Source organism: Chondrus crispus, genomic scaffold (assembly GCF_000350225.1).
Source record: "Chondrus crispus Stackhouse genomic scaffold, scaffold_663, whole genome shotgun sequence".
Lineage (NCBI taxonomy): Eukaryota > Rhodophyta > Florideophyceae > Gigartinales > Gigartinaceae > Chondrus > Chondrus crispus.
The window spans coordinates 1-13,096 of NW_005178669.1; the positions used below are offsets into that span (position 1 = coordinate 1).

Genomic DNA, 13,096 nt, shown 5'->3' on the forward strand with positions numbered 1-13,096 from the left:
ATTTTATTACATTGATACATCGTCGCGGCTGCTACGGCAGAAATGTTATCGCCGTCTCTTGCGACGACTGGCCGTGGTTCGGAAAAAGGGCTACAGAGGTGTATATCTGGACGACATCCGTCAATGACGAGCATCGAAAGCCAAGGGAGAATTCTAATCCTATCGCTTCATTGCCATAAGCAATTGCGTGCATCCTTCACTTTTGCATCTGGTTAAGATCAAGGGCACGTGCACTTGTCAACACTGTAGCAGACCTTCCTACCAGTCTCATTGCTGTCGCCTCAATGTGGGATGCACTCAGTCCAGCTTCTTCGTACTGCTCACCTTGGCTGCCATGATCAATGTATCGATCTGGTAGAACCATGGGGCGGAACTTGACCTTTCCATCGTCCAACATACCCTTGAGCACAGCAAAGTATAGCACATGGTCTCCGAACCCACCGATCGAACCTTCCTCCACAGTGATGATAATTTCATGGTCATTGACAAGCTTGCGAATCAGATCTCGATCTAAAGGCTTCATAAACCTAGCGTCAGCGACCGTGACAGGGATGGTGTTCGCCTCCAAAGCTTCGGCTGCTTTCACGCTCTCCAAGAGCCTGGTTTCTAGACTGAGAATGGCGACTGAACCCTCCTTCGGGCTTGGAGCTTTGTTGCTAATGATGCAACCCTTGCCAATCGCAATCGCATGACCTCTCTCTGGCATCACATCATACTTGCCACCAAGCTTCTGATTAATAACGTCAAGACCCACCCCAACTCCACGAGGGTAGCGCACGACAGAGGGGCTATCGTTAATTGCCAATGATGTGGCGACCATATTTTGTAGCTCACTCATCGCTGGGGGCCATGATTATCATGTTAGGAATGCAACCAATGTAGGCGAGATCAAATGAGCCATGATGCGTTGTTCCTTCGTTTCCGACGAGTCCCGCGCGGTCCAGAATGAATCATACAGGCAACTTTTGAATGGAAACGTCGTGAATGAGTTGATCGTAACCTCGTTGCAGGAAGGTTGAGTAGATGCAACAGAACGGCTTGTATCCCTCGCATTCCATGCCTCCAGCCATCGTCACTGCGTGTTGCTCAGCAATGCCGACATCGTGGCACCGCTTCGGAAAACGTTCCCCGAAAATATTTAAACCAGTGCCTCCGGGCATGGCCGCTGTAATGGCGACAACCTTGCGATCATGTTCGGCCTCAGCAATCAATGCTTTTGAAAAGACGGAGGTATAGCTGGGGGTCTGGGAGACACTCTTATGCTGCTTGCCGGTGCCGACGTCAAAACGGGCGACACCGTGGTATTTGTCTAGGGAAGCCTCCGCGGGGGGGTATCCCTTGCCCTTTTCAGTCTTGACATGGATCAAGACGGGTTTGTTGCCAGGCATGTCGCGGACGTTCTCGAGTACGGGAACAAGGGTATCAAGTTTGTGTCCATCAATGGGACCAACATAATAAAAACCAAGCTCCTCGAAAAGCGTACCTCCCTGCGCCATGATGCCCCTCGTATATTCGTCAACCTGCGCTGCGACGTCCTGGATCTCCTCTGGGAAGAGCTTGGAGAAGCTTTTGGCCATACCTCTCATATCCTGGAACGGCCTCGATGACATGAGGCGAGAAGTATAATCACTGAGAGCACCTGACGGACGAACGCCGGCGACCGTTTTGGTGCCTGTGGGCGGAGATACTTGGTCGTTATCATTAGGAATGACAATCATATGGTTGAAACATTACCGTCTTCGGCCGGGGTTTCTCTTTCACTACATCCACGATGTACATCATACATGCGTCATAAAACACATCAAAAGTAGGTTTTTGTAGATGGATGAAGGAAGTATTTTGCCACATCGCTACCTTTTTCCTGCCCAGACGGACCCAAAACCGTGACCGAAAACACGAATGGTTTGTTCACCACCTTTTTGATTCTGACGCGATTTTTCTTTCAGGAAAGCTCTGCAAAAGAACTCTTGGAACCATCGCGACCTTCAAAAATCTCCAGAGTCGATTCCCCATCTGGCCTGATCTTTGCGTCAACTGTAGAAAACGTAAAGCGACGGACTGGCTTCGATGTGCCTTCCCTTACAATTATCATGACGTTATCGACGGTGTACGACATCCCTCCGCTTGTTCCCTCGATGGGAACGCGGCGCAATGTCTGCTGAGCATCGGCTTGCCTCTTCAACACAGGCTTGACAGCAGGATTTGGCATTTTCGCTTTAGATACACCTTTCATTTGTGTGGGTGCCAAGGTCTTATTTGCGTCTTGGCTTGATTTGTCTACAGGAGCCTGACCTTTAAGCTTAGGAACGACGTCGCTTCCTCTGACCTCTGGCCCTCTACGCAGCTCATCAACCAGCGCAAGAAGCGCAAGCAGAAAAGTGGTATTGCTTTGCTGCACGTGACTTGCCCACAATCTTCTCGTCTCAACAAATACCAAGTTGACCGCCGAGCTCCCAATTCCACCCCCTCGCCTCCAACCTCCATCTAAACTATGGAATGAGACGCACGTTGCGTGCAAAGTGAGTGCACTACGCAATGCGATGCAGCATGCAATGCACAGTGCACTCACCTCGCACTCCAGATTACATAGCATTTACGGCGGGCGGTATGAGTGCAGAATTATCATACACTCATGCCGCCCTCTCGGTGCACTCCAAGTGCCACCAATAGGAATTGTGTGGCCCTCAGCGGCAACAATTCGCGTTCACAGTGCACTCAAATATGCTAAAAATCTCAAATTGCACTGTAGGTGCACTCAAAAAAATTTAATATTTTCTTCTAGGGCTCACCGCCGTCGGTCGCTCGCATATTTAATGTACAAGTTAATTCTATCATACTACAGTACAGTACGTACTTTACTGTAATGCCACTGTAGTCAGTGCGGGCCGTCCCGTACTGTAACGCTGTCAGCCATTGGAGCTGACAGTACATATCTGTTACGCGTGTGTGCGCGTGCTGTCGTACTATAGAGCTCTGGCCCTACAGTAGCTGATCTCATCTAAATCCAGTTAGGGATTATACTACACGGAGGCCCGAAAGTGCTGCGCTTGATTCGCGCTCAAACTATCGCACATAACAAAAGGCTTGCTAACAGAAAATCGGAGCGTATCAGACGGTAAACGCATTACCGCGTCTGCGGCGCGGCATCTGTCCAATGGAAGTATCAACTCGAAATGGTGTCACTCGCACGACAGTGTCTAATATTCGAAAGGCGACCATAGAGGAGGACATGCAACGGCTCGCAAAACTGCTCGATCCGGAAAAGCACTTCGCAGGCCGTGGCACAGTTTTCACAAGTGCTAAACAGAGTCTCGTCGTGGACAAGACTCTCGAAGCAGCCGAAAAAGTATTTGCCGTGAGCTCGTCTAATGGAAAGCCTTCAAAGAAAGATAGCGGGAGGCAGGAAAAACTCATTCTCCAACTGCGTCTCATCCTCCGATGCCATACGCCCCTTCAGAGCACGACATAGAGAATCGGCCTACAGAGCGTCCCAGAATGTGTCCTTACCAAGGCTCGCTGCAGATAATTCATCGCATATGGGCAGTCTGAAGGAATTTATTTTGAAACTTCAAGAATAATTCCTAGAAGTCCTTAGAGACCCTCCAAAAATATGGAACTGGGATGAAATCGTTGTTGGCTGTGAATACGGTCGTAAACAGAAGTACTTCACCTCGTCCAGCAGCAAGCAGGGCGGGACTCGATTGAGCATTAGAGACCCCGGTAAGCACTTGACGGCGGGACGTGGTGTGGCAACATGCGGCAACGTAGCCCTTTCGAGAGCCTCTGGTAAGAAAGTAATGAAATCATTGCTTAAGCCTCTTGATACTGAGGACTTCACTAATGCAAATGGTGTAGTACACTGGTTGTGTAACGAAAACTAGTTTCCTGATGACGCAGGGCTTGTTGCTGCACCACACGTCTCAATCGACAAAGACGTAATTGTCAAAGTTATTCATCATATCAATCGACATGCGCAAAAAACAGTACCACCACATGAGTATGTTCTTCTCCTCTAAGACGGACACAGTTTCAGGCAGGGAGACATATGGCTCGAAGAATGCGAGAAGCTTCGAGTTTTGGTGGTCTAGTTGCCAGCTCGTACCACTCATTTGTTGCGGCCGTGTGACCAGTCTCATTTGTTGCAGCCGTGTGACCAGTCTATGAATAGAATATTTCAAAAAGCCGTTCGGTCTACAAGGTATGAGCTTCTGATGATCAGCGAAATGACGTGGACTAACTCTGCTTTCATGAAAAAGCTGGCAGTGGCGGGTTATCGCGCGTTGACTCGAGAGATTGCCGGAAAGTCATTTTATGAGTCTGGATTATGGCCAATGAATTTCGGTTTCTTGGCCGAATTGCGACGAGTCAAGACACTGATAACCTCAAAGGACGTTTATGTAGTAGTTTTAACACGCGAAGTACTTGCTCTTTTCGTGATTCTCATATAGGAGAGATTAGAAATGATTAACGCGCCTTGCTAGACAGAATTCGACAATTATCAGACGGCTATGGTTCGGCCTGTATTGCATTAGCAGAGATACTACTACTGCTGAACAGTGAGTTCAAAGTGAACAAGTTGCCTGATAGGCAAGTCTCTCCACCCAAGCTTGCAAAGACGTCACAATGTGGCGTAAAGTCAATGCATCCATGGCTGGTGCGCAGCGTCTTCAAGCAAGATCAGGAAAAGGGACCTCTAAGCAAAGACTTGAGAGTGCCTGCAATTCTGACAACAGTATTGAACAGAGCACTCCGATACCTATTGAGGGTATGACCTGTGAAGGGAGCGAAGAAAGCCGTTGTCCAGGAGAAGAAAGTGTTTTCGCAAAGGCTGATTGACTCAACGGACGGGGACGTTTTGGATGACATTCCAATTGCGTCATGGCGCCATCTCAGAGAAAGGGGCAAATATCGGCGGGCAAGCCTTGCCCGCCGATATTTGCCCCTTTCAGTTCTCTCATCTTCAACACACCCTTAGGGTGTGTTGAAGATGAGAGAACTGAATGGCGGCCTTAGGACTCGTCGGATTGTCTCACTATCGATAAAAGTGCGCAGCTCCCTGTCCAGAATTGACCCCATTTCCCATTTTTTGTCTCTTGCCGAGCTCAGGAATTGCCAAAAAAGTGTGTCTGATTAGTAAAAACGTTGATTTCTCATTTCTGGAAACTGTCCATAATTGAAGCAATGAGAATGGTAGTGCAGAACGTCGCTGGCGAGGAGCTCCTTGGGTTGGATAGACATGTTTTATGTTGTTTCAGGGGTGTTTGCGCAGTCGGGTGGGTTCATACGTTGATTGGGGTGGGGTGTCAAGGTGGCCAAGTGTTTGCACAGAATACGAGGCAGTTGCGCTGAAGGAGAGGGATTGCATAGAAATTTAGACCACTAACCTATGCACTCCCCGCCCTCTACAAATTCCGGAGTCCACCTCATGTAGTGCAATACAGGGCTCTACAGGGGGGTGAAGTGAAAGGAAAATAATTGGATATGACAAGTAGTCCGGGTTGGGGGACAGACGTGTGAATAATTGCACAGTTTTAATTTTTAATTATTTAATTTTATTTAGTTAATTAGTTGGCATTAATTTTGCTGACATTAGATTAGATCTAGGATCTAGCGCCGTGAGCTACTGTAGTGGCTCCGGCAGGGCGATATACACCTTAGCCCGCTGACCACCTAGTCAGTAAAGGTAACCCGAGTTGCCTGAGTCGGATATCGCCTTGGTCGAAGTCCGTCTTTTACAAGACATTCCATTTTATTACAGATTACTTTATCCTTTGCGGTCGGGGGTTCCCTTTCCTTATCCTTTATTTCCGTATCCTTTTCTATCTCTAATTCTACCTGTTTCCCTTATCTTGTGTTGGTACCATCGGTATTGGTTGCGACCGAACCGGTGTTGGTGTCTTGGCCATCGGGCGACACAGTTGACGTAGTGCTGCTACTGTGACCTATTTTCCGACGGAGACTGTTGCAGCGACGTCTTCCTCGAAGGGCTTTGTCGTGTGCACAAGCCAGTGTTGGTACCATCGGCCTCGGTTGCGAGAGAACCGGTGAAGGTGTTTCGAGCCATCGGGCGCCACAGTTGGTGTAGCGCTACTACTTTCACTTCATCCCGTCGGGCCGCGTTGCGACGCCCCCGTCGAAGGCCTTGTCGTGTTACAAGGTGTCGAAGAAACTCAACGACCATTGGCCTTACAACCCAGTGAAACCGGGGTACCTAAGTTCACGCCCCACCGCACACTCGTCGAGCAGATCTCTTCGCAAGTCTCTACCACATCGATCCCGGGCCGGGCTGTTTCTCTGTGCCCCCCTATCAGGGATCAGAGCTACTACGGGTCGCAAGCTCGTTTAAACGGAGAAGGGAGAGTCGGACACTCCGTAGCGCTGTGCGGTCGGCAGTTCTTCTTTTTGGCGCTGTTGTTGTTTTTGCTGGACCATCGGACCGCGGTCTCTGCCTGACAGGCGCATTGCGCTACACTCGTGCTTGCCGCGCAAATGCTCGCGCTCGTCGTAGAAATGCTCGCCCTTGCCGCGGACAAACTCGTACCGTGCTTGTCGCGGTTAAAAAGGAAAATCGCGCTTGTCGCGGATACCACTGCGCTTGCCGCGGAGAAACTCGTGCTTGTCGCGGTTAATAAGAAAATCGCGCTTGTGGCGAAAACAAATCGCGATTGTCGCGAAAACAAATCACGCTTGTCGCGAAACAAACCGCGCCTGTCGCAGATACGAACGCGCTTGCTGCAGAGGAAAACCGTGCTGGTCACGGAGACGAAAACCCCCGCTGGTGGCGAAAAAAAGCGCTCGACGCAAAAAGATGGACTGTCGCGAAGGATCCGGATCTGCCGCCGAAGGACAGGAGAACTCGCCCGAGTTACGAGGAAGACCGTGGATTGCGACAATACGCCGCTTGTCGTGAGGAAGGTCGCTGATCACGATAACAAAATCGCGTCCGTAACGACGAGAAGGCCTCTCTGATCCCTCGAATTAACTCGCGCTCTTCGCGAGGGAATGCACGGTGGGAAGCAACGACTCGGGTTCGCTCCAAGGAAGCGTGTCGACAAAAGTGGCCACGCCTGCCGCCATGAGGCCGTGCGCGACACGAACAAAGTCGCGTGTACTGCGGTTGACTCGCGACGGTCGCGACGGTCGCGAGAGGGCGCGTTTGTCGCGATGACGAGCGCGCGCGTGTCGCCATGAAAACCGCGCGAGACACGTGGCTGGCCCCTGCTCGCAACGAGAAACGTCGCTCGCCGCAAGAATGGTGACGCCGACCGCGGGAAAGAATCGCACTTGTTGCAAGGAAGGAGACACTGATCGCGAAACGAAAATCGCGTGGAGGATGCTGTCTGCGCGGGACCGTAATCACTGTACCTCCCACGAAGGAGCGGAAGGCCTTAAGCACCGCCTCCACCCTACGGAACAACATCCAGATCCGCCCGATCAGGATCGTGGTACTCGCCGCCTTCAAGCCTGATACCGGGCGGAGCTCCATATAAGCCACCGACGGCCCACTGGTCGCCCAAGTTAGGTTCGCAGGTACGATCTATTCTAAGAGGGGGTTATGTAGTGCACTGACACACCTCATCTTTTATTCAGGACACCTGTCCCTGGCCCGCGCAGCTCCTTCCGCGGTGCACACGTATACCAGTCGCCACATGTAGCCGGGCATCAAGGCCCCCGTGTACAAGTGTCAATCCCCACGTGTAATGGGTGTCATACCTCCTAACTAGGAGGGTTTTCTCCGGCAACCGCCGACGTGTTAATTTAGTATTTTTAGTTTAATTAATTATGGCTCCGACGCCGGCTAGTATATAGCCGACGTCCGACCCGAAGTAAATCCTCACGAAGCTTTGGGTCTAGAACTCGGGTTTCTGGAACGGATTCGTAGCCTCGCGTCGGTCCCCGTCCTACGACGGTACCCTGCGAGCCATCTGCGTCCCGATTCTCACCTATCTCTACCGCGCGCGTCGTCCCGCTACACACTGCCCTCTGCACGACAGCTGTCCCTACCACTTCGGCCCTCCTGGGCTCTACTTTCCCCCTTTTTCCCTTAATTTCCCTACTGCGTTAGACGCCAGGACCCCGTGCCGGTTACCCCACGGGTGGTCTCCCGAATCAACCCTCACGCCCCGAACGCGCGGTGCTCTGCCTGAGGGGAGACCTACTGTCTTCCCCCTCAGTGCACGACACAGAATGCTTTGTTTATTTCGGGCGAAACTTACTCGCAGCATGCGTCATCTTCTGTCTCATCAACGCTTCAATTGCCGAGTTTCCAATCGTTTGATGACATACTCTCATATCTTCATCCTAGCATATAGAAGGCTTGGCTGCTCTTATCATCTCCCCAGGTACTTTGCCGTACAGTTTCTCCCCATATTATGTCTTTTTGTTGCCCTGGCCATCTTTATACTCCAGAAGGGATTCGAGGTGATCCCCACCCGTTTCAAGAGCATCGCTGTTTCTTTCACCGGATGTCCTGCCATATTCTAGAACTTCTATGTATTGTAGTATAACACCCCCTGGGGGATTTACATGAGGTGTGATTAACATTGGATTAGCTAGCTACTGCAGAGCCCGACGCTCTACAGTGCTGCCACGCAAGTCCACGTGTACCCCACGTGTGCGAGGACTCGGGCACCCACGTGCACACGTGTACTGTCAGCCCCGACGGCTGATAGTATTACAGTGCAGGCCGACCTGCACTACAGTAACCCACTACAGTAATTCGGTACTGTAGTGTTATTATAAGTTGTTATGTATATTAAATACGGAGCGGACTGGTGGAGGCGAAGGGAGACAAGCACGGACTTGTACAGAACCTGCGCCCCTGGTCAAGCTCCGCCCCGCTTATTCTATAACGGGTGCCCACTAGCCCGTATCTAGTCAGGGGTCGAGCGAGCAGAGGGCGCACGAGCACGCCGGCGAGCCTAGATCTGCCTCCGCCCGTCAGCGCTGGTACATCACCCAGCGCTACTCCGGGGTGTCGAGGCGTAGATCGGCCCGCTCGTGCGCGCGCCCTCGACCGTATCCGCTCTACCACTGTTACCCCGGGCTCTCCCAGTTCCGTTAGGGGGGGTTGCTTCCCGTCTTCCTGCCGATCAGGAGTCCGGCCGAACTGTCAGCATACACCCCCTCGCCGTTGGGGGTCTTTATGCTACATGTATCTCTCCGTAATACTGTTCTGATTTCGTTGATTATGTTCTTTGATGACTTGCTGTAGGAATCTGGAGACATTGATGAACTTGTTTCGATCTCTCTTCTAGCCCTCTTGCGAATCAAATATCGCTTTTTCGCGCCTCCTTCACTATAATCTCGGCGCCACCGTCCGGTTCCCGGAGGCTTAATAATTACGGCCTGTAACATGCTTCGGGACGCGCTTCGGGGATGATCTTTGAACCGGTTGCAGCGGACGTGTACGAATTTGCATATATTTAACACTACTGCACTTTTGAAGGCGCGGTAAGTTTTGCCTCACCTTCGTTCTGTTTTTTTACTTTCGTTTACAATTTCAATCACCGATATAGACTGTCGTACTCTCCTTGATGGCAGGCACAACAAAAAGTCCTCCTGCTTCTGGTCTGGGTTTCTCCATACCTTTTTCGTACATCTCGTGACATACTTTGTATGGATCGTTTCATTTGCCTCTGTGATTTGGACTTCACTTGTATATATGGCGCTCGCGACAGAGTAGTCTGTCGTTCCACAATGGACAGGCATCGGACTGTAGCAAACAAGAGGCGCGGGCGGGACAAAAAAGATCCATTACCAGCGGCACTTAAGTACAGTCAAACGGAAGCAAATCGCGTTAGTTCTTTTTGAGAAGATAGTGCACGTGATCCAAGTTGTTCAGTCTTTGAAGAACTCCATGACCAGCAGCCTATGAACAGCCTCTGTATGAAATGAAAACTATCCCTGATCCCAATGCAGACTCGTATCGTGAACGGCACTTTCATTGGTCTGCATCAAGGAGATGTGCCGGGGGGATGGCAGCAGCGAGTTTTCATCCGCCAGCCGGCCTCTCCTGCTGCTCTTGGCAGGTCGCAACCGCTTCGTGACGGGTCTAATTATGAAATGGTGCAAGTTGTTCTTGACAGCAGCTCTGAAGACTCCAAAAATATAGATGATGTCGACAACGTCGAGTTTAAGGAACCGTGCGTACTTGGCTAAGAATCCCAATGGCTTCAGATACTTCGAGCGGCCCCTATGGAGAAGCATTTTCATATGGGCTGCACAAAACAGGCAGTAGATTGACCTAGCTGTCAAGTCTGGTACCAAACATAGCATTATATCTGAGGTACTTCGCAATCTGAAGGCTCCGTACCCTAGAAGAAAATATTAAATTTTTTTGAGTGCACCTACAGTGCAATTTGAGATTTTTAGCATATTTGAGTGCACTGTGAACGCGAATTGTTGCCGCTGAGGGCCACACAATTCCTATTGGTGGCACTTGGAGTGCACCGAGAGGGCGGCATGAGTGTATGATAATTCTGCACTCATACCGCCCGCCGTAAATGCTATGTAATCTGGAGTGCGAGGTGAGTGCACTGTGCATTGCATGCTGCATCGCATTGCGTAGTGCACTCACTTTGCACGCAACGTGCGTCTCATTCCATAGTTTAGATGGAGGTTGGAGGCGAGGGGGTGGAATTGGGAGCTCGGCGGTCAACTTGGTATTTGTTGAGACGAGAAGATTGTGGGCAAGTCACGTGCAGCAAAGCAATACCACTTTTCTGCTTGCGCTTCTTGCGCTGGTTGATGAGCTGCGTAGAGGGCCAGAGGTCAGAGGAAGCGACGTCGTTCCTAAGCTTAAAGGTCAGGCTCCTGTAGACAAATCAAGCCAAGACGCAAATAAGACCTTGGCACCCACACAAATGAAAGGTGTATCTAAAGCGAAAATGCCAAATCCTGCTGTCAAGCCTGTGTTGAAGAGGCAAGCCGATGCTCAGCAGACATTGCGCCGCGTTCCCATCGAGGGAACAAGCGGAGGGATGTCGTACACCGTCGATAACGTCATGATAATTGTAAGGGAAGGCACATCGAAGCCAGTCCGTCGCTTTACGTTTTCTACAGTTGACGCAAAGATCAGGCCAGATGGGGAATCGACTCTGGAGATTTTTGAAGGTCGCGATGGTTCCAAGAGTTCTTTTGCAGAGCTTTCCTGAAAGAAAAATCGCGTCAGAATCAAAAAGGTGGTGAACAAACCATTCGTGTTTTCGGTCACGGTTTTGGGTCCGTCTGGGCAGGAAAAAGGTAGCGATGTGGCAAAATACTTCCTTCATCCATCTACAAAAACCTACTTTTGATGTGTTTTATGACGCATGTATGATGTACATCGTGGATGTAGTGAAAGAGAAACCCCGGCCGAAGACGGTAATGTTTCAACCATATGATTGTCATTCCTAATGATAACGACCAAGTATCTCCGCCCACAGGCACCAAAACGGTCGCCGGCGTTCGTCCGTCAGGTGCTCTCAGTGATTATACTTCTCGCCTCATGTCATCGAGGCCGTTCCAGGATATGAGAGGTATGGCCAAAAGCTTCTCCAAGCTCTTCCCAGAGGAGATCCAGGACGTCGCAGCGCAGGTTGACGAATATACGAGGGGCATCATGGCGCAGGGAGGTACGCTTTTCGAGGAGCTTGGTTTTTATTATGTTGGTCCCATTGATGGACACAAACTTGATACCCTTGTTCCCGTACTCGAGAACGTCCGCGACATGCCTGGCAACAAACCCGTCTTGATCCATGTCAAGACTGAAAAGGGCAAGGGATACCCCCCCGCGGAGGCTTCCCTAGACAAATACCACGGTGTCGCCCGTTTTGACGTCGGCACCGGCAAGCAGCATAAGAGTGTCTCCCAGACCCCCAGCTATACCTCCGTCTTTTCAAAAGCATTGATTGCTGAGGCCGAACATGATCGCAAGGTTGTCGCCATTACAGCGGCCATGCCCGGAGGCACTGGTTTAAATATTTTCGGGGAACGTTTTCCGAAGCGGTGCCACGATGTCGGCATTGCTGAGCAACACGCAGTGACGATGGCTGGAGGCATGGAATGCGAGGGATACAAGCCGTTCTGTTGCATCTACTCAACCTTCCTGCAACGAGGTTACGATCAACTCATTCACGACGTTTCCATTCAAAAGTTGCCTGTATGATTCATTCTGGACCGCGCGGGACTCGTCGGAAACGAAGGAACAACGCATCATGGCTCATTTGATCTCGCCTACATTGGTTGCATTCCTAACATGATAATCATGGCCCCCAGCGATGAGTGAGCTACAAAATATGGTCGCCACATCATTGGCAATTAACGATAGCCCCTCTGTCGTGCGCTACCCTCGTGGAGTTGGGGTGGGTCTTGACGTTATTAATCAGAAGCTTGGTGGCAAGTATGATGTGATGCCAGAGAGAGGTCATGCGATTGCGATTGGCAAGGGTTGCATCATTAGCAACAAAGCTCCAAGCCCGAAGGAGGGTTCAGTCGCCATTCTCAGTCTAGAAACCAGGCTCTTGGAGAGCGTGAAAGCAGCCGAAGCTTTGGAGGCGAACACCATCCCTGTCACGGTCGCTGACGCTAGGTTTATGAAGCCTTTAGATCGAGATCTGATTCGCAAGCTTGTCAATGACCATGAAATTATCATCACTGTGGAGGAAGGTTCGATCGGTGGGTTCGGAGACCATGTGCTATACTTTGCTGTGCTCAAGGGTATGTTGGACGATGGAAAGGTCAAGTTCCGCCCCATGGTTCTACCAGATCGATACATTGATCATGGCAGCCAAGGTGAGCAGTACGAAGAAGCTGGACTGAGTGCATCCCACATTGAGGCGACAGCAATGAGACTGGTAGGAAGGTCTGCTACAGTGTTGACAAGTGCACGTGCCCTTGATCTTAACCAGATGCAAAAGTGAAGGATGCACGCAATTGCTTATGGCAATGAAGCGATAGGATTAGAATTCTCCCTTGGCTTTCGATGCTCGTCATTGACGGATGTCGTCCAGATATACACCTCTGTAGCCCTTTTTCCGAACCACGGCCAGTCGTCGCAAGAGACGGCGATAACATTTCTGCCGTAGCAGCCGCGACGATGTATCAATGTAATAAA

General features: G+C 50.7%; 4 protein-coding genes across 4 annotated transcripts; 2 read left to right on the forward strand and 2 right to left on the reverse strand.

Moving 5' to 3' along the window:
• Positions 1-196: 196 nt before the first annotated feature.
• Positions 197-838, reverse strand: CHC_T00000864001 (hypothetical protein). Its single transcript, XM_005711022.1, has 2 exons — positions 694-838; positions 197-624 (listed from the first exon to the last, which is right to left on the reverse strand). The coding sequence occupies exons 1-2, from the start codon at positions 836-838 to the stop codon at positions 197-199; spliced, it is 573 nt and encodes a 190-aa protein (XP_005711079.1).
• Positions 839-950: 112 nt separating this feature from the next.
• CHC_T00000865001 (hypothetical protein) lies at positions 951-1,718 on the reverse strand. Its single transcript, XM_005711023.1, has 2 exons — positions 1,597-1,718; positions 951-1,503 (listed from the first exon to the last, which is right to left on the reverse strand). The coding sequence occupies exons 1-2, from the start codon at positions 1,716-1,718 to the stop codon at positions 951-953; spliced, it is 675 nt and encodes a 224-aa protein (XP_005711080.1).
• Positions 1,719-11,380: 9,662 nt separating this feature from the next.
• On the forward strand, positions 11,381-12,148 carry CHC_T00000866001 (hypothetical protein). The gene is made up of 2 exons (XM_005711024.1): positions 11,381-11,502; positions 11,596-12,148. The coding sequence occupies exons 1-2, from the start codon at positions 11,381-11,383 to the stop codon at positions 12,146-12,148; spliced, it is 675 nt and encodes a 224-aa protein (XP_005711081.1).
• Positions 12,149-12,260: 112 nt separating this feature from the next.
• CHC_T00000867001 (hypothetical protein) lies at positions 12,261-12,902 on the forward strand. Its single transcript, XM_005711025.1, has 2 exons — positions 12,261-12,405; positions 12,475-12,902. The coding sequence occupies exons 1-2, from the start codon at positions 12,261-12,263 to the stop codon at positions 12,900-12,902; spliced, it is 573 nt and encodes a 190-aa protein (XP_005711082.1).
• Positions 12,903-13,096: the final 194 nt, after the last annotated feature.